General features: G+C 43.1%; 1 protein-coding gene across 6 annotated transcripts in view; it reads right to left on the reverse strand.

Moving 5' to 3' along the window:
• Positions 1–21,428, reverse strand: part of ror2 (receptor tyrosine kinase-like orphan receptor 2) — a 324,120-nt gene that overhangs the window by 22,834 nt on the left and 279,858 nt on the right. For all 6 annotated transcript variants that reach the window (XM_072516837.1, XM_072516833.1, XM_072516836.1 and 3 more), the window contains 2 exons: positions 6,691–6,818; positions 1,782–2,096 (listed from right to left, as the gene is read on the reverse strand). In XM_072516837.1, coding sequence (XP_072372938.1) covers positions 1,782–2,096; positions 6,691–6,818 — 443 coding nt within the window. The remainder of the gene's footprint in view (positions 1–1,781; positions 2,097–6,690; positions 6,819–21,428) is intronic.

Raw genomic sequence — 21,428 nt, forward strand, 5'->3', positions numbered from 1 at the left:
AATCTTTGCCTTGTGTTCTTAATTTTCAATAACACACCCAGGTAAATGAACAGCAAACTGCGAATTCCTGTTAAACATTGCACCATCTTATGCCAGTTAATTAACCAATATTATTACAAAATTCCGTATAAATATAAATTCCCCAAACTGAGTGCTTTTATTATATTTTGAATTGAGAATAAAACATATATTCTTCAGTCTTTCAGGCTACTGAGTTTAATTTAAAACATAAAACCCATTTTTAAAATGCCTCCAATAGCATGTAAAAATAATTATATTTCATGATCATTTATAAATCACTTAGATGAAGGAACAGAGATTCATATATCCAAGTATGCTGGCAACACCAAGTTAGATGGCAGAGTAAATACTTTAAATGGGAGCAGAAAGTTGCCTGGCAATTTTGATAGACAAGACGAGAAGGCAAAACTGTGGCATGTAGAAATGTGAGATCATCCATTTTGAACCCAAGAATGTTAGATCAAAATATTTTTAATATGGCGAGAAGCTGTGGAGAGAGATAGAGATTTAGGATTCCAAGTACAGAAAGCAGCAATTGCTAGTGGCCAGATTCAAATAATAATTTCAAAGGCCAACAGGAGGTTGACAATTAAAGGGGTGCAAGTTATGTTACAGTCACTTAAAGCTCTGGTTCTATGGTATTTAGAGTACTTAGTTTTCAATTCAGGGTGCCACACCTTGAGGACAGGTTGTAGACAATACTGTTTTAACTTCAGTATAGAAAATTTAGGGGTGATATGATTGAGGTGTTTAAGATGATGGAGAGAAAGAATTTCTTCTGGTGTGGAGGTTCAGAACATGGGCACATCATTTAGCATGGTCGTTCATGGGTGATGCCAGGGAACATTTCTTCACATAATGGTGATGGAAATCTGGAACATTCGCACAAAAAGCTGTTGAGGCTGGACGAACTGAAAACTTATAAAAAGAAATCGATAGATTTTTGTCAGGCAAGTGTGTTAAAGGTTATGGTACAAAGCCTGTTAGATGCCATTAAAATAAAGATCAGCCAGTATCTAATTGAATGGAGGAACAGATTCGGGACTGAATGGTCTGTAGCTGTTGTGTTCCTCTCTCCAGCAGCTTGCAGTCAAATTCATGTATCATATTTCCAAAAATATATAACCATAGTTGTTTCACAAAGAACCCGAATGTTCAAAAACTGAATGACCTTAACAACCACATTCATTAAAAAAAAAAATCAATCTTTCAGACCTTGTGTGTGAATCACAATTGTCCTCTGAACTATCAAATCCAGTTAATTCTATGGATTGTTTAATACCAATTAAAAATTGTGCCCTTAAAGGACAGAGAAAGAAGTGCTTTCTTGCTTCTTGGGTCAATGCACTGTTATTAAAGGGTACAATGTTTTCCTACTCGGAATGTTGATATGGTCTACATATAGTCAACCTTAAAGTAATTGACCAGCTTTGCGCTTCAGCAGAAAACAAAAAGCATTAGTGGAAGTGGGTGGGGGAACGGAGATGGAGGTTGATGGTAGAGCTGTCAGGGAATTTTGTTCCCCTGGATGGCCACAAAGTTTTGTTTACTGACATTTGGAAGCTCTGCTTATTATATCCCACAGTCTGTGGGTGGCCTAAACCTGTGATTTTCACTTCAGGTCCATCAGTGCGAGTGTTTAAATGGGTCTAAACACTTTAATTACCTGAAGGGCAATATTTCCATCAGAGAACAACAGGAGAATGGGATCAATGATTGATGGGATTAGTTAAGACAAACTAAATCTTTTTCATACTTACATCTGTTAATCCTATCCACAGGAATTCCAATTCTCATGCAGCTTGCTGCCTCTGGGCTTTCCGGCAGTGGCAGATCCTCACAGTTTGGCAACTGAAGCTGCATAAGAATGAGCGGGTTCGACCTTGCAATGATGTATTCTGTTCTACACAGATCATTTTCCAAAACTTCACACTCATCCCGGCATAATTCCCGTGGTTTGGGATTACGGGAATTATCATCGCAAAGAGGGAACACGAAGTGACAGAAAGATGGAATGGCAAACTGCGAACACTGATCCGAGAGATGGGTGGAAGTACCAATCATAGTAAACGCAGCTGAAATGAGAAACACAATATTTGATTTATAAACTGGTGCTATATGAAACCTATAATTATCAAACACATTATTACAATAAGCCACTTGTCCCAGTTTTGTATGATACATGTTTCATTTGATTAAAAATCAACTTAAATTTAGCTAGAACAAATAATTCATGTACAGCGTGTTAATCTTCAGGTTGGAGATAACAATTTTAATGAAACATTGAAGCATTATTGAAGAAAATGTGTGGAATTTGTTTCTTTAAATGTGGAGTATTTCAAGTAAAGTATAATGCACACATTTATACAGGATTTTATTTTTAGACGATTCAACAAAATTACTGTTTAGCAATGGGCTCCACCCAATGGCATCCACAGTTCAAACAAAAATAATTGCTTTCAAATCAAACACAAACTGGTTGAATATCACCATTTATTCACTAAATTGTGCTATTTTGTAAATGTTAGAACATTTGATAACTTTAACACTGGTGATCTGAAATTGTAATGAGTCAGCTTTATATAAACCAAATTTGGTTTCGATCCTGGTATATAGTATAAAAATATCTGGTTACACATATAATTCTTATGCTTTTATGTTTTAAAACGTAGAGCAGCAGTTCCTTGTGAAAGTTGAATACTCTTTCATTTAAGTACCAGGAGTACTGCAGTGCCAGCCAGAATGTCCATTTTGGTTCCCATCTTCAAATCAAGATGAAACTTCCAAGGGAACTTTATTTTAACTAATTGCCTATCAAGCCACACGTACAGATAGTGTCAGCAGAGGCACCTTCATTTGTCAAACTGCAAAGGTGCACTGAAGTTTCATTTATCCTTGTTGGAGAATGAGGCAATGCATGGTGGGTGCATACTATGTCCCATACCAATTCTAAGGAAAGGTATTGTAGAAAAATACAACACCGATGCCCAAGAAAGTCACGCTCAACAACTTCTTTTTTCTCTGAAATGGTGCAAATAATATTAGGCGAACTGGATATTCTGAATTCTCCCTCTGTGTACCCGAACAGGCGCCGGAATGTGGCAACTAGGGGCTTTTCACAGTAACTTTATTGCAGTGTTAATGTAAGCCTACTTGTGACAATAAAGATGATTAAATTCCATACATTTTGCTGTAATTCTAGGGTTATTATTTGATTGCCACAAGCAACTCAAATATATGCAGGGCAGGAATTGTTTCACTCTACCACATGGTGTCTCTATAATACAGGAAGTAAAAGTGCAATTCTGTAGTCAGATTTGGCACAGTGACCATTTGTGCTTGGTTGCAAGCTTGAAAATCCTACATTTTTGTATGTTTCAAATACAGGAAATTGCATGGTTCAAGTAAACAACACCTTTGCAAATTTACTTAAGCAAAATTAATCTGAAAATTCTGGAAATACTCAGCAGGTCAGGAAGCATCTGGAGAGTGAAACAAGAGTGATAAGGCAAAACTCGCCATTTAGGAAACCAGGTGAATTTTGTATTCCCATTGTGAGTGCTATTCGTGGAGCAATTCAGGACATGCTAATAAGCCAGTACTCTGCTGGCGTGAATTCCAAGCAATCCCCGGCCTATCAGGTGTTCTAATCGATGGGGTCGGAGTTACCGCCAAAAAGCCTGGCAGCTGGGGTTGTTTTTACTCCACTTACACCACACTCACTGCAGCCACCAAGATGGTTCAGAGAAGATTGGAGATCTGGAGGTGTGGCTGTCACTAGTGAGTCCTCTGCCCTGAGAGCCCAGGAGGGTTCCAAAGGCTGCAGGTTTGGGTGGGGTGAACTCTGCTGATCCCTGCGTCCTCTGCAATGGGGCAGCGCCTCCGAGGACGCCAACACCTGGTGGGCTCCTGATTGAGCTTGCCCCATTATGATACAGCTGGGGTATGAAATTGTCTAGAGGGGTGGCCTGGGTGGGCTCCCAGATGACCAGAGGCCTTCTGAGCATTTAACGGGCACAGGCAGCACTCAGCAGTGTGAGCAGCCAGGAGCCTGTAAGTAGCACCAAAGGGATGCATTTAAAAAACAGACTGCAGCAATGGCGGTCTGAGCCAGACCACCCTGATCCGGAGGGGACACCCCAAGTCCACGGATGTGGCACCAGGTCACTACCCGCTATCAACCCTGGCCTCGGCAGCCATCCCCCAGTAAGCCCAACAGTTTTCAACCGTGTTTCTTTTTAAAACAATTTAGAGTACCCAATTAGTTTTTTTCCAATTAAGGGGCAATTTAGCATGGCCAATCCACCTAACCTGCACATCTTTGGGTTGTGGGAGTGAAACTCACGCAGATACGGCGAGAATGTGCAAACTCCACACAGACAGTGACCCAGGGCCGGGATTCGAACCCGGATCCTCAGCGTTGTAGGCAGCAGTGCTAACCACTGTACCACTTGCTGCCCCTTTCAGTGTTTCTTTAACCTCCCACTCACCCTCAGCAGCCATGGCACCCAGTCCACATTTGTCAATACTGTTAGTAATTCACGCTGATGAGACCTCTGCCTGAGAGGAGACGAGCAGAGCATCGTGGAAGGGCAGAGAATCCGGTGTCCAATCCATTAATCACATTTAAATACATGCAAATGCTGGTTTTGCATGCCACAGTGCGGGACGCAAATCTCGTCATCGGCACCAGTGAGGGGGAGCATGGTGCCCGAATCGCCGCCAGATGCAGGCCTCAATTTTGACTGGCCGCCTGATCACGGTTCGTGTTTGTGGCGTTGTAAGGCAGAGAATTTCGCCCAATGTTTCAGATTGATTGATGGCCAGATTTCCAGCATCTACAGTAATTCATTTTTGAAAAGTTGATCTGATTTGTAGAAGGAAGCTGCTCGAAGAGCCAAATGATTCTGTAAAGAATTGGCTTGAAATGCTACCTTGCTGCACATAATAATAATAATAATCACTTATTGTCACAAGTAGGCTTCAATTAAGTTATTGTGAAAAGCCCCTAGTCGCTACATTCCGGCGCCTGTTCAGGGAGGCCGGTACGGGAATTGAACCCGCGCTGCTGGCCTTGTTCTGCATTACAAGCCAGCTGTTTAGCCCACTGTGCTAAACCAGCCCAGTATGTAAAAAATATATTAATTTTGCATTAATTTAACGGTTGTCAATCACCTCAAAATGTGACAAATAAAGTTCTGAATCTTTGTAAGTACTGCATTAGCAATGAGAGCAGTGTCAGCTGTAGTAATCATAGAATCCCTACAGTGCAGGAGGAGGCCATTCGGCCCATCGAGTCTGCACCAACCCTCTGAAAAGGTACCTCACCTAAGCCCACTTCCCCACCCTATTCCTATAACCCTTTAACCTAACCTATGTATCTCTGGACACTAAGGGTCAATTTAGCCTGGCCAGTCCACCTAACCTGCACATCTTTGGATTGTGGGAGGAAACCGGAGGACCCGGAGGAAACCCAGTGTTATTAATAACATGCTCAAGCAAGATCTATAGACTGGTGAGAAGGGAACAAGGTGCTGGCAGGGAAGGGTAACATAGAAATAGAGAATGATAGAATGAAACAAAGAAGGAAACTAAAGCAAACAATTACATATTATTTATTAATTTTACAAAACGAGTTGAATATCAGAGACAAATGAAAAGCTGTACTTCTGCAAACACTGTGCACCTTTGCAGGGGTCACAATATCTGGCTCGGATAGGAACCCTCTAATGTCATTAACTTTAAAGCTAAAATTGGAACTTTTAGGACGACTCCATTTCCAGCTATTTATTGTCCACAAATACCCATCACAGGTTTCTGAATTTTAATACTTAAAAGTGAAGCAACAGCCATACACAAAATGGCATTTCTTTGTCATTATGCTGCAACAATCATTTCATTTGCAATAAAAAAACAAGGTGGAATTTGACTTTGGCGGCAGGGCAAAACACACAGATTGGAGCCTGTTTACCACCGACTTCAATGGAAAAGAAAAACAAGCTGCCAATTTGTTTACGTCCAATTTACACCTTCCTCATAATTTCCTCATGCAGCCTACCAAAAACCAATCTATTACATCTAAAAGGCATCGATAGTTTGGTCACTGAAAACGGAGGCTATGCACAGTCATTGCTGAGGAATAAAAAGATAGAGCTCTTGATCAAAATCCTGGCAGTCAGAAAGTCAAATCCAGACAGAGATAATATCACAAGGAGATAACATGTATGACAAGAGATATACAAACAGGTAAGGACAAAACTTGGACAATTCTGCTTGCGGTTTGGTATGAGCTTTTAAAATGTGCAGACAAAGGATCAAAATTTAAAATAAATTTTAATTTGCAAATTGGCACTAATGAAGTTCAACTTTGTTTAAACTAGATAATTCAAGACAACCCCATTAAGCAGAACTTTAAAAATTACAGCATTTACCCAAAGTATCAACTGCTCAGTACTTGGATCACAGAAATGTTGACCCTTTGTTGGAACATGTAGAAAATCAGTTTGTATCGCACATATAATGGCATAAATATACTTCTAAAATTTAAAAACAAACAATATGTCTAGACATATTTAAATGAGACTTGATGAAGAGGTTGAGGTAACCTCATAAAACAAAAGATCCTCTTCAGTGGGCAGAAGTACAAATAACAATTGCTCTGCTGCCTACCCGTAATTCGATTTTCAATTTCTCCCTGCATCTGCAGGGAATCCACATAAATGCTCTGGTTTCCAATGAATCGAGCGCATGCAATCCCTCTGTATGGCTGGCAGAATCCATCTTCATTGTCTTCATCACTGCAGAAGCATAAATACATTTTGTTACAGTTCATATCTACCTTTCTAGGAATAAGAAGATGATAAAGTATTTTCTTTCTTTTGCTAATCCTTTTAGTTCTGTTGTGTGTTGCATAGCCTGAGCTTTTACGGTTGCAATGGACTTTCCACTTGAATTACAGCAAGTTGATAACAGTAAAAGTATTGCTCTGACTACAGTAATTATTTAATTTGTAGTTTCCTCCAAGGTGATGGTACTGGGCACTCGCAGTTTCAAAAAAGGATTGTTGGGAATTATTTGTTCACACAGATTGCATAGCACTGTTGCCCTCAGGAAAATACAGGAATGGTAGCCTGGTGATAATGTTACTGAACTAGTAATCCAGAAGCCTGGGCTAATGCTCTAGAGAAAAGAGTGCAAATCGCATCCCAACAGCTAGGGAATGTATGGCAGCAACTCACGAAGGCTTCTTTGATAGCACCTTATAAACCCATGACCTCCGCCGATCGGAAGTGCAACTGCAGCAAGCACCTGGGGACACTACCATCTGTAAGCTCCCCTCAAAGTCTCACTCCATTCTGAGTTGGAATATATATAATTGTTCCTTCCTGTTGCTGGACCAAAATCCTGGAACTCCCAGCTTAACAGCACTGTGGGTGAACGTAGGAGTTAGGAGCAAGAGTAAGCAATTCAGTCCCTCAACACTCCTCCGCCATTCCATAAGATCATGGCCGATCTGATATTGGCCTCATCTCCACATTATGTCTACCCCCAATAACTTTCGATTCCCTTATCAGTCAAGAATCTATCTACTTGTGCCTTAGAAATATTTAATGGTCCTGTCTCTACCGCTCTCCGGGAAGAGAGTTCCAAAGATTCCACGCTCTGATAGAAAACATTTTTTATCATCTTCAACTTAAATGGGTGACCCCTTATTTTAAACTGTGTCTTCTGGTTCTAGTCGCTCACACAACCGGAAAAATCCTTTCAACATCCACCCGGTCAGGTCCCCTCAGGATCTTGTATGTTTCAATAAGATCATCTCTCATTCTTCCAAATGCCAATGGATACAGGCCCAACCATTTCTCATACGATAACACCCTCCCATCGGTCAAGCAAACCTTGTCTCAAGGTCCGAACACACTTACATCCTTTCTTAAATACAGAGACCAAGACTGTACTCGGTACTCCAGATGTGGTCTCACCAACACCCTGTACAACTGTAGCAAAACTTTCCTGCTTGTATATTCCATTCCCTTGCAATAAGTTACATCATTACATTGCCTTCCTAATCCCTTACTGTACCGGCATATTAGTGCTTTGTGATTCACCTACCAGGACACCCAGATCCCTCAAGACTTCAGGGGAGGCTAGTACGGGAATTGAACCCGCGCTGCTGGCATTGTTCTGCATTACAAGCCAGCTGTTTAGCCTATTGTGCTAAACCAGCCCCTAATCGTGCTCTTCTATTCTTCCTGCAATAGTGGATAAGATTTTCTTTCCAATTGAGGGGCAATTTAGTGTTGCCAATCCACCTACCATACACATTTTTGGGTTGTGGGGATGAGGCCCACGCAGACAGGGGAAGAATGTGCAAACTACACACGGACATTGACCTGGAACCGAGATCAAATCCGGGTCCTTGGCGCCGTGAAGGATCAGTGCTAACCATTGCACCACCCCATAGTTGACAAATTAACATTTTTCCACAATATAATGCATCTGCCAAGTTTTGCCCAGTCATAACACCTCTCTCATTGCAGACTTCCTATATCCTCTTCACAACTTACTTTCCTATCTATTGTAATGTCATCAGAAAATCTAGCAACTAGACATTCAGTCCCTTCGTCTAAGTCATTGATATAAATTGCAAATATTTGAGGCCCCAGTATTGAACCCTGTGGCACTTTGCTCATCACATCTTGCAAACCTGAAAGTGACCCATTAATACCTACTCTAGCTAACCAATTGTGTACCCATACTAATGTGTTACCCCCTATACCATGAGCTCTTATTTTGCATAGCAACCTTTGATGTGGAACCTTGTCAAATGCCTTTTGGAAATCTAAGTACAGCACATTCACAGGTTCCCCTTTATCCATGTTGCTTGTTACTTTGGCAAAAAATTACAATATATTAATCAAACAAGATTTCTCTTTCACAAAATCATGTTGACTCTGCCTCATTGCACTGATATTTTTCAAGTGCCCCATCATAACCTCCGTAATAATATATTCCGACAATTTCACCATGAAAGGGAGGTTAAACAAATTGGCTTGTAACTTCCTGTTTTCTGTCTCTCTCTTTTCTTGAATAGAAGAGTCACATTTACTATTTTCCAATCTGAGACCTTTTCCAGAATTGAGGCAACTTTGGAAAATTATCACCAATACATCTATTATCTCAGCAGCCACATCTTTTAAGATTCTAGGATAAAGTCCATCAGGACTTGGGGACTTGCCAGCTCTTAGTTCTAATGTTTTTCTTTTCCTGGTGAATGCAGTTGTTCTAAGCTCCTCCCTCCCTTTTACCTCCTGATTCACAATTATTTCTGGGATGTTATTTGTATCCTCTACACTGATGACAGGTGCAAAATAGGAAAATTGTTAATTTTGTCCCTGATTGTTGTTTCCAAAAGTGTGCGCACCACCAAAGTTCAACTGACTGGCCTGCATTTGCTGGGCTTATTCTTGCTCCCTTTTTTGCACAAGGGTTCAATTCTTCAGTCCTCCGGCACCATCCCCGCATCCAAGGAGGATTGGTCTATGGCTAGTGCCTTTATAGTTGTCATCTTTACTTACCTCAGATGCAACTCATCCAGTCATGTTGACTGATCAGTTTTAAGTACAGCAGGCATTCTGATATCTCCTCTTTACCATTTGTTTTAGCCCATTCAGTGTCTCAACTGCCTCCTCTTTCACTATGACTTGAGCAGCATTTTCTTTTTTGGTAAAGACAGATGCAAACTATGCATTTAATACCTCAGCTATGCCCTCTGCCCCCATGGATAAATTACATTTTGGTCCTGACTAGGCCTTACCTCTTCTTTCACTGCCTTTTTCAATTTTATGCCTCCAGAAAACGATTTTTAATGTTAGCTGCCAGTCTCTTTACATACTTTCTCTTTGCTCCTCTCGTTACTTTTTGCACTCCCGTCTTCTCATTAAGTTTTTCACTCACTCCCCCAATGAACTTAATGAACTATATGAATCACCCAATTAACTGGCTGAACATACACATTCAAGAGACAGAGACAAATGGTATTGGCATCTTATCATATGCTTTCTGAATATCTACAATTTTTTTTTAAGAAAACATTTTATTGAAGCATTAATAATTTTAACATTTAAACATTCTAAACAGCAGAGCGGACCGACACACGCCACAACAGCATACCCAACTTTCCCCCCACCCTACCTCCTGACTGCGCGCACTTTAGATTCCCGATCCTTATTCTACAATGCCATGCCTCCTGTTTTTGCCCCCCCCTTCTGCTGACTGTCAGTTTTCCTTAAAGAAATCGATGAACGGCTGCCACCTCCGAGTGAACCCCTGAATTGAACCCCTTAAAACAAACTTAATTTTTTCCAGCCTGAGAAACCCTGCCATATCACTGACCCACACCCCTGACTTTGGAGGCTACAAGTCCCTCCATTCCAGCAAAATCTGTCTCCGGGCCACTAGGGAGGCAAAGGCCAAAACGTCGGCCTCTCTCCCCGGATCCTCCGACACCTCAAATATTGCCATCTGTGGACTCGGAGTAACCCTCCCTTCCAGGACCTCTGACATGACGTCCGCAAATCCCTGGCAGAATGCCCTCAGTTTCGGACACGCCCAAAACATATGTACGTGATTTGCCGGGTTTCCCCCACACCTCCCACACCTGTCCTCCACCTCCTCAAAAAACCTACTCATCCGGGCCATAGTCATATGAGCCCTATGGATCACCTTGAACTGGGTCAGGCTAAACCTGGCACACGATGAGGATGAATTGACTCTCCCCAAGGCCTTTTCCTATAGTCCGACTTCCAACTCCCCTCCCAACTCTTTCTCCCACTTCCTCTTCACCACCCTTTCCCACTCCATCAATTCTTTATATATTTCCGAGACCCTCCCCAACCCGTTTTTGACATCACCTTATCCTGGAGTCCCCTTAGAGGGAGGCGACGGATGCTTGGAACCTGCCTCCGGACTAAGTCCCGTACCTGCAGGTACCGAAATCCATTCCCACCCGGTAACTCAAACTCCTCCTCTAATCGCTCCAGGCTCGGAAAACCCTCTTCAATGAAGAGATCACCAAATTTCTCAATCCCTGCCAGCTGCCATCTCCTTAAGCCCCCATCCAGCCCTCCTGGAACAAAACAGTGGTTGTCACAGATCGGTGACCACACCGGCGCCCCCTCCAGTCTCATGTGCTGCCTCCATTGCCCCCACACCCTCAGGGCTGCCACTACCATTGGGCTTGTGGAGTACCGAGCCGGCAAGAATGTCAGAAGTGCCGTTAACAAAGCCTCCAAGCTCATACCCTTACAGGATACCGCCGCCACTCGCTCCCACACCGACTCCTCCCCCACTACCCACTTCCTAACCATCGATATATTCGCTGCTCAGTAATAATTAATAAAATTTGGAAGGGCCAAAGCCCCCATCCCGCGCCCCCGTTCCAAAAGGACCTTCCTCACCTTTGGGGCCTTACCAGCCCATACAAAACCCGAGAGCACCGCGTTCATCTTCCTAAAAAATGCCTTAGGGATAAAAATTGGAAGACATCGAAACACAAAGAGCAATCTCGGAAGGATTGTCACCTTCACAGTCTGTACCCACCCCGTCAATGAAGGTGGGAGCATGTCCCACCCGCGGAAATCCCCTTTCATTTGCTCAACCGCCCTGTACAGATTTAACTTATGGAGCTGACCCCAATCCCTTGCCCCCTGAATCCCCAGGTACTTAAAACCATTTCCCACTACTTTAAACGGTAACTCCCTCAGTCTCCACTCCTGCCCCGTGTCTGAATCACGAACACCTCACTCTTACCCATGTTGAATTTGTAGCCCAAGAACTGACCAAATTCCTCCAATATCTCCATGATCCCAGCCATCCCCCCAACAGGTTTATTATGTAAAGGAGCAAGTCGTCCGCGTTGAGTGAAACCCTGTGCTCCACCCCCCCCCCTCTCACTATCCGCCGCCAGATGTTCGATGACCTAAGCGCCATTGTCAAGGGCTCTATGGCCAGGGCAAACAGTAGTGGGGAGAGTGAACACCCCTGTCTTGTCCCCCAACACAAACTAAAATATTCTAATCAGACCTGGTTGGTCCTTACATTCACCACCCGTGCCTGATATAACAGCCAGACCCAGTCAACGAATCCCTGCCCGAACCCAAACCTTCCCAGGATATCCCACAGGTACTTCCACTCTACCCGATCAAAGGCCTTTTCTGCATCCATGGCTACCACCACCTCGACCTCGCGCCCCTCCGCTGGCATCATTATCACATTTAAGAGCCACCTAATGTTGGACGGCAGGTGAAAAGCTACAACTTCAACAGCCTTCCTTATATTTTCTTCAGTGATATTCTGCTATTTCTTAAATAATTCAAATAATTAGTCAAGCATAAGGTGTCCTTCAGAAATCCTCATCAACTACTCCTGATAGCTTATGCATTTAGAAGAGTATGCTAATTTAATTTTAAATCATGGACGATAGAAATATATCCACAATTAAGGCAACATTAATTAACAGATAAATTCCTGCCTCCTTCGCTAAATATTTACCACTCCAGACCTTTTGCATAATTCCAGCTCCCAAAGAGTTTTGCAAACTGATGTACCTGCCAAGTCTTCATTAACCTCCTTAAACACAGATTTATAAGGGTATTTTGAGGGATTCGACATTTCAAGAAATTAAATGACCATAAGCTTTTTGTTAGCACAGCTATTCCGCATCCCATTCTGTGCTTGACCACAGAACTATTGTGCTAATGATTGGAGGAATTTTTCCACAGTTCCAGTTTGAGGTATAACCTGGAACGTTTGGGTCATTCTCAGTGTAGAAGAGCCAGGAAGGATACCAAACAGAATATGTGAATAGAAGGAACAGTGAATGGGCCATTCCTTCTACCCAAAGGACAATAATGGATAATATAGTTCTGAACTGTTCTTTGTGAACTGCTGCTTGAACATTATAATATGACACAAAAATATCATAACTGTTACCAATATGGAGTCTTCAAACTACTTCAACTCTATTACAATATGCAATATTTAGCTTTTGGAAATTTGGATAACCTTGCAGTTCGAAATAATAAAAGAGTCATAATCCCAAGATACTCATTGGTATTGCAGCAAACAGCAAGATTACCAGAAATATTCTCCTGTTCAGAGGCTTTCTGGCATTACCCGTTTGCTTGTGATTTTCAGTTTATATAGTTCAACCACATCTTTTCAAGTTCTGAAAGGGTAAAGTTGATGTAACAGCTTTCTTTTTTCAACTGGAACTCCTAACTTGTTCACACTCAATTGTGAAAACACAACACATAAAAAGGTGCAACAATTTAGGAAAGGAAGAATTATCTTGGGGATGGACACAGCATCCCAGCAAGATAAACATGGGGTATGGGAGACAGAGATACATGAATGCTTCAGTGCAAGGTTAAATTGATTAATTATGGTGCTATCATCAGGGTGTGCTTAATTTTCTAACTGTTCACTAAAACGCGTTTCGACAGCCCAATCATAAATCAATAATTTCAAAAAGTCAAATGTAAAATTTAAATTTTTGATATCTTTGTACTGTAGATGAGTGAGGTGTTTAATGTTTTAAAGTCAGGGGCGGCACGGTAGTGCACTGGTTAGCATTGCTGCCTCACGGTGCCGAGGATCCAGGTTTGATCCCGGCCCCCTGCCCTTGTGGAGTTTGCATATTCTCCCCGTGTCTGCGCAGGTCTCACCCCACAACCCAAAAGATGTGGCGTATTGGCCACGCTAAATTGCCCCTTAATTGGAAAAAAACAATGGGTAATCCAAGTTTATAAAAACAAAACAAAAGAAAAAAAAATAAAGTTTTGACAATGAAAAGAATTAAATTTTTCCCAGTTTTGTAGTGTGGTGGCAATAAGAACTGGAAAATTTATTAAAGTTAATTACAAGCTATGCATCCACTGCAACTCGAAAGTAACACATTTTTGGTTGAAGTTATATTACTAATGCCACGTGCTATTTATATTAGCTGTAAACACAAGCCAACATATGGTTATTCATTAGAAGGTTCTTTAGATAAGTTTAAGAATTGGGAATGATTAATACAAAACCATCCATGAGAGATTTGCACTATTAGTTGTACAAGCATACATTGGGTTATTGAAATTACTCCAAATCAATTGATCAATAATAACTGTAATATAACCAAAGCTACCACTAGATCAACATTTACAAGAACCAATACTTTCTCAATTGTATTAAAAACTTGTAATGTTAAAATGCAACACATAAGCCAGAGTTCTCTTTTAGGAATTTACATGACTTTTTAAAATGTCACATTATTTAAATGACAGAATATGCTGGCTTTGATATATGTGGCTGGAATCTTGTGCACAAGATTGCCATCTCCCAGATGTACATCTGAGCCAGCAATTCATAATTATCCCTCACTGGGAAATGAGAAAAAGCAAAAGATTATTATTATGGAGGCAAACGTTATCCCCCTTAATGTCATAATCCCTGCTTTTCCTCAAAAAGATTTTCACTGCCTTGTAAGTGCTCAAATAGTCCTGCCTTGACAGCGGTTTTCCACAATTAGACTGACAAAAGGGAAAAAAGAATGATATGAGGAAGAGGAAAAATTAAAAGTTAGGAAAATGGAAAAGATACATTAAGCCTCTTGGCGACCCGTTGTGACCCATGTGACAGATAGAGTTTCCTCTGGTAACACTGGGCAGAATGTTATGGCTTTACCTGTCGGTGGGATTTTACGGTCCTGTCAACATCAATGGAGTTTTGAACAGCTAGTTGCATCTTCCAGGCACAATGGAGTCACAAAACGCTGTTCATTGTTTATGTATTTTTGACACAAAATATCTTCAACGTTTAATGACAGATCAAGGCTGGCATTTTGCGATCCCATGGGAAACTCCTGCCTAGTCAATAGACATTTGGCTGATTGGTCAAATTTTCCAACCCGCCAATGGAAAGACCGGAAAATCTCAACCTAAATATCTCCAGGAATATAAATGATATTATAGTGAATTAAACTAAAACAATCAAATCTAAAATTCCAATTCATGCACCATCACCCCTCAATCCCAACCTATGTTCCTTCATCCACCCCATAACCCATCATTCTATCATTGCAATGTGTGACACTCTGCCCACCTCTCTTGGTCCCTTATACCCTCCATGCTAACTAATGACCCTTTACCACCCTTCCCCGTCTGTTTATTTTAAAAAAAAATTAGAGTACCCAATTATAATTTTTTTCTAATTAAGGGGCAATTTATCATGTCATAGAATTTATCATAGAATTATCATTCGGCCCATCGAGTCTGCACCGGCTCTTGGAAAGAGCACCCTACCCAAGGTCAACACCTCCACCCAATCCCCATAACCCAGTAACCCCACCCAACACTAAGGGTGTTTAGCATGGCCAATCCACCTAACCTGCACATCTTTGGGTTGCAGGCATGGGGAGAATATGCAAACTCCACAGAAACAGTGACCCATGGCCGGGATTCGAACCCGGGTCCTCAGCGCCGTAGTCCCAGTGCTAACCACTGCACCATGTATCGCCCTCCCCCGGCCGCTGATAACCCTTATATCAACTTAGTGCCAACATTTGGCCCCTACTTACCACCATTTACACGAACACCTACCATGCCAATTCATCTAGTACCCACTATGGATAGGCCCCAGGAGCCTTGTTGAGAACAAACAAAATAAAGTTTCTCAGTATCAATTGCAAACATTATTTGAAAAAAACTCAAGTCATAAAATCCCATTCACAATATTTACATTTCTTCAAATTCATAATTCTTTCCAAGAACAAACATTTAATTCAAATGCTTAAACCCTTGTAAAAACAAGCTGTGGAATTCATAGTTCCATTTCAGAGTCCACAACCACTTGGAGCATCAATCAAACTTGTGAAATGGAAGGCACTCAACAGTGATAATGGAAGGCTGTGAAATCGGTTATGCAGCACAAATCCAGTAATGATAACTGACAAGTGAAATAGTAAGCAATACCTTTTTTGAAAGATTTAAAAGGGAAGGAGTTCTAATACCTCGGCAACTTGACAGTGGCGTTTGGTACTTGACAGCTTTGATAATTCCTCTTGACAGTTGCTTTTTACAGTTCCAATGCTTCAAGTACTTATTAAGCACATTCATGTCCACTTTTACCAATTCTTAGGGTACCTTACCTATCCCAAGGCACTCCCAAATATGTCCCAGGCCATATCCAAAAGGCAACCCCACATTTCCGAAAGACTCCACAAAGTTTAGATCTCCCCCTACCAGGTCTAATCTGCATGTTATATTTCCCACCTCCTGCTAAAGATTTTCAGACATGATTAGAGACAGATGCTGTTTTATTTGGCCAAAGGCTTCCACGAAACACATATGACAAATCCTCGCCTGGGCCAATTGCTTTTAAAACATTTATTCAGGGGATGTGGGCTTGTCTGGCTAGGCCAACGTTCATTGCCTATCCTAGTTGCCTTTGAGAAGCTAGCATCATTCTGGGACTGCTGCAGTTCATTTGGATAGATACAGCCTCAGAGCTGATAGGATGGGAGCTCCAGGATTTTGACTCAGCGATAATGAAGGAATGCCAAAGTCAGAATGGTTGCAGACACATGGGAACACCACCACCTGGTAGAAAGGAACTTCCAGGTGCTGGTGTTCCCATGTGTCTGCTGCCCTTGTCCTTCTAGATGGCTGTGCTGAGGGGGGTTTGGAATGCGCTGCCTAAGGAACCTTGGTGAGTTCCTGCAGTGTATTCTGTAGATGGCTGCCAATGTTTGTCAGTGGTGGAGGAAGTGAATGTTTGTGGAAGAGACGTCAACCAAGTATGCTGCTGTGTCCTGGATGGTATCGAACTCCTCGAGTGTTGTTGGCGCTGCACTCATCTCGGCAAGTGAAACGTATATCATCACATCCTGGCTTGTGTCTTGTAGATTGTGGACATGCTTTGGGGAGTCAGGAGGAGAGTTACTCACCGCAAGATTCATAAGAACATAAGAACTAGGAACAGAAGGAGGCATCTTGCCCCTCGAGCCTGCTCTGCCATTTAATAAGATCACGGCTGAACTTGTGGTGGACTCAGCTCCACTTACCCACCTGCTCGCCACAGCCTTTAATTCCTTCACTGTTCAAAAATCTATCTCTCTTGCCGTAAAAACATCCAATGAGGTAGCCTCAACTGCTTCACAGGGCAGGGAATTCCACATATTCACAACCCTTTGGGTGAAGAAGTTCCTCCTCAACTCAGTCCTAAATCTGCTCCCCCATATTTTGAGGCTATGCCCCCGGGTTCTAGTGTCACCGCCTAAGGAAACAACCTCCCTGCTTTTATCTTATCTATTCCCTTCATAATTTTATATGTTTCTATCAGATTGCCCCTCATTCTTCTAAATTCCAATGGGTACAGTCCCAGTCTACTTAGTCTCTCCTCATAAGCTAACCCTCTCAATTCCAGAATCAACCTAGTGAATCTCCTCTGCACACTCTCCAGTACCAGTCCATCCTTTCTCAAGTAAAGAAACCAAAACTGGACACAGTGGTCGAAGTGTGGCCTCATCAGCACCCTACACAGCTGCAATATAACCTCCCCATTTTAAAACTCCATCCCTCCAGCAATGAAGGACAAAATTCTGTTTGCCTTCTTAATTACCTGCTGCACCTGCAAACTAACTTTTTGCGATTATGCACAAGGACACCCAGGTCCCTCTGCACAGTGGCATGCTGCAATTGCTTACCATTTAAATAGTAATCCACAATAGTCAACAAACAGCCAGCACGGAGTTAAACTGGCACTGATAAGTTTGGGTCTCTCTCATTTATGAGTCACATCCGGCCTCGGATCACCTACGAGTGAAAATAGGATCTGTTAGAAATACGGGTGGGATTTCTGGGTTCACGTTCCCAGCACCATTTTGGATACGCCACAAGAGTGTCCAGAACTCTGCAAAAAATGTATGCTCCACTGTCAGAAATAAGTTCAAGATTTCCTTCTCATGTCTCATAATGTGTGAGACACATTACGTGTTTACGTAATTGTGATTACGTAATTGATAATTACGTAAAATGGTGTCCCCATTTGTGAAGGGGGAGCATACCAGTGCAACATCACTGAGTCCTCACACAGATTGGAAGCCACAGTCCCAGCACTATTACATCATTGAAGCCCATCCTCCATCAGCGCAGATGCATTCACATCAGTGTTCCTCATGCATAATTAAGGTTTGCACTGGGTGACTAACATGTCATGACTGAGCTGGAGAAGGTGAGAGATGCAGAGACAACTGTGTGCAGACCCTTCAGAGGATGGAGGACAAACACAGTCACGTTCAACTGTGCACAGATTCAGAGCTTTGGGAGTCACAGCAAGGCATCTCGGCTTTGACCAGCAATGCAAAATATGTCCCCACATGATAGGGGGAAGAACTGTGCAGTCATGGGCTGAGAAAACAGAAGTTCATTCAACTTTTAGACCATCACAGCTTGTGTCCACAAACTCCGCCATCGAGAGATTAGTCAACATCGATGCAGGAAAAGTGCACCAACAAACACAGAATGCATGCAACATTGCATAGCATTGACTGGTCAGTGGCACTGATGGTGCAAAGATGCATGCTGTCGATGCCAGTTGCCCCTAAGCTGATGGCCTACTTTAGCAATCCAAAGTGCATTTCAATGGCTGAGGCAGTTACTGATGATGAAGGTGTCTGTCCTCATGGCACCGTATTATCTTCATCATCGCCTTAGCCCTTCTAAGGGACCATCTCTGCAGCAAGGCTCTAAGATAGAAGCTGCCCCTCTAGTTATGCTGATGCAGCAGTCTCTGGAGGGGCTACTATGGATACTTCCATGTAAAAACCTCCACCAGGGGCATCTCAGCCAGGAGCAAATACACACAAGCACGCTGCCTCCATCCCATCTGAGGCTACAAGCTTAGCAACCCAATTCAAGAGCAAAAAAGCAGCTCTGCAGACTGACAGTCCAACAAAAAACCCAAGGCCTAAAGTACAGATGATGGGTGGAGAAAGCGCAAGAGATCCAGCAGTTAGCCGACAACCATGACGCATGAGGTTTCTTTAGGGCAGTCAAGACCAACCATGACCCAAGCAGCCAAGACCCCATCTCGCTGCTGGCCAAGACTGGAGAGGTGCTCATCAAGGACAGAGAGAGACAGCCAGCGCCTGCTGGAAGGAGCACTTAACAGGCTCGGTCTTCAATACGAGTGTCCTCGATTCTGTCCCACAGCATGCTACTCGCCACAATCTCGGCATAACCCCATCCGGGCAAGAGGCAGAAAAAGCCATCCGACAGTTAAAGATCAATAAGGCTTCTGGAGTAAATTGAATATCTGCCGAAGCACTAAAACATGCCAGAGAAGCACTATTGGCGCAAATACGTGACGTCAATTTCCCTTATCTGGAAGGAGAAGAAGAATGCCAGGAGATCTCAGTGATGCATAGTCATGGCCAACTTCAAGAAAGGTGACAAGTCCGACTGCAGTCACTACAGAGGAATTTCCCTGCAGTCGGTTATTGGGATAATCATCAGAAGAGTCCCCCAAATCGCCTTCTCCCTGTGGCTGAAGAGTTTCCCACAAAGACCTAAGGGGCACAAAGGACACGATCTTCACCACGTGGCAACTACAAGAGAATGCAGGTTGCAGCACCAACCCTTGTACATGGCCTTCTTTGACCTCACAAAGGCCTTTCATACTGCCAACCATGAGGGATTATAGAGCGTCATCCTCCATTTTGGCTGTCCCAAAATGTTTGTCACCATCCTGTGCGTACTCCAGAATGACATGCAAGCCGTGATCCTGACCAACAGATCCTCAACAGATTCAATTCAAACTAGGCGGTGTCATTGTTCCAATGCTCTTCCATATTCTATTCTGCAATTCTCCATCTCACCATTGGCAAGCTCCCCTCTGGAGTGGAGCTAAACTACAGAACAAAGGGGAATCTGTTCAAGCTTCACCACCTGCAAACCAGATCCAAGGTTGTCCCATCAATTCAACTACAACGTGCTCACATCTGTGCACACTAGGAGGCTGAGCTCCAAGCCGTTGTCAATACCTTCACCAAGGTGTGCGAGAACATGGGCTTTATGAATATATCTGCGAGACAAAGGTCCTCTACAAACCTAACCCAGCCACACAGCACGCCCTGGCTTTCAAAATCCATGACGAGGCCTTGGACAACAAGGATGACTTTCCATACCTTGGGAACCTACTGTTAACAAGGGCAGACATCGACGACAAGATTCAACACTGCCTTCAGTGTGCCAGCGCAGCCTTCAGTAGCCTGAGGAAGAGAGTGTTTGATGACCAGGACCTCAGGCCCAGCACCAAGCTCATGGTCTACAGAGCAATGATGATACCCGTCCTCCTATATGGCTGAGAGATGGAAATTATGTACAGAAGGCAGCTCAAATCCCTGCCGACGGACCACAATGCTGCCTCTGCAATATCCTGCAACTTCATTAGCCGGATACGTGCACCGTCAGTGTTCTCACTCAAGTCAACATTCCCAGCATTTAAACATTGACCACACTCGAGCAGCTCTGCTGGGCAGGTCACATCATCTGCACACCTGACACAAGACTCCCAATTAATAAAGCGCTGCACCCGGAGCTTCTTTTTAAAAAAAATATATTTTATTGAAAATATTTTTCCCCAAACAACAATTTTTCCTCTTACAAAACAAACGCAACAGTAACAATACAGAAATTTTTAACAATACACAAGTAACAAAACCCCTTTATCTATTGACCTAAACTAAACTAACCCCCCCCCCCCTCCCCCCTCCCCCCTCCCCCCTCCCCCTGGGTTGCTGCTGCTGGTCATCTGTCTTCCCTCTAACGTTCCCCTAGGTGGTCGAGAAATGGCTGCCACTGCCTGGTGAACCATTGAGCCGATCCTCTCAGGGCAAACTTTATCTGCTCCAGTTTAATGAACCCCGCCATATCATTTACCCAGGCCTCCAGTCCGGGGGGTTTCGCCTCCTTCCACATGAGTAGGATCCTGCGCCGGGCTACTAGGGACGCAAAGGCCACAACGTCGGCCTCTTTCGCCTCCTGCACTCCTGGCTCTTCCGCAACTCCAAATAGAGCTAACCCCCAGCCTGGTTTGACCCGGGCCTTCACCACCTGCAAAATCACTCCCGTCACTCCCTTCCAATACCCTTCCAGTGCCGGGCATGCCCAAAACATATGTGCGTGGTTTGCCGGGCTCCCGCCACACCTCCCACATTTGTCCTCCACTCCAAAGAACCTGCTCAATCTTGCTCCCGTTATGTGTGCTCTATGTAGCACCTTAAATTGAATCAGGCTAAGCCTGGCGCATGAGGAAGAGGAATTTACCCTGCTTAGGGCATCAGCCCACATACCCTCCTCTAT

Source organism: Scyliorhinus torazame, chromosome 9, assembly GCF_047496885.1.
Source record: "Scyliorhinus torazame isolate Kashiwa2021f chromosome 9, sScyTor2.1, whole genome shotgun sequence".
Taxonomy (NCBI): domain Eukaryota; kingdom Metazoa; phylum Chordata; class Chondrichthyes; order Carcharhiniformes; family Scyliorhinidae; genus Scyliorhinus; species Scyliorhinus torazame.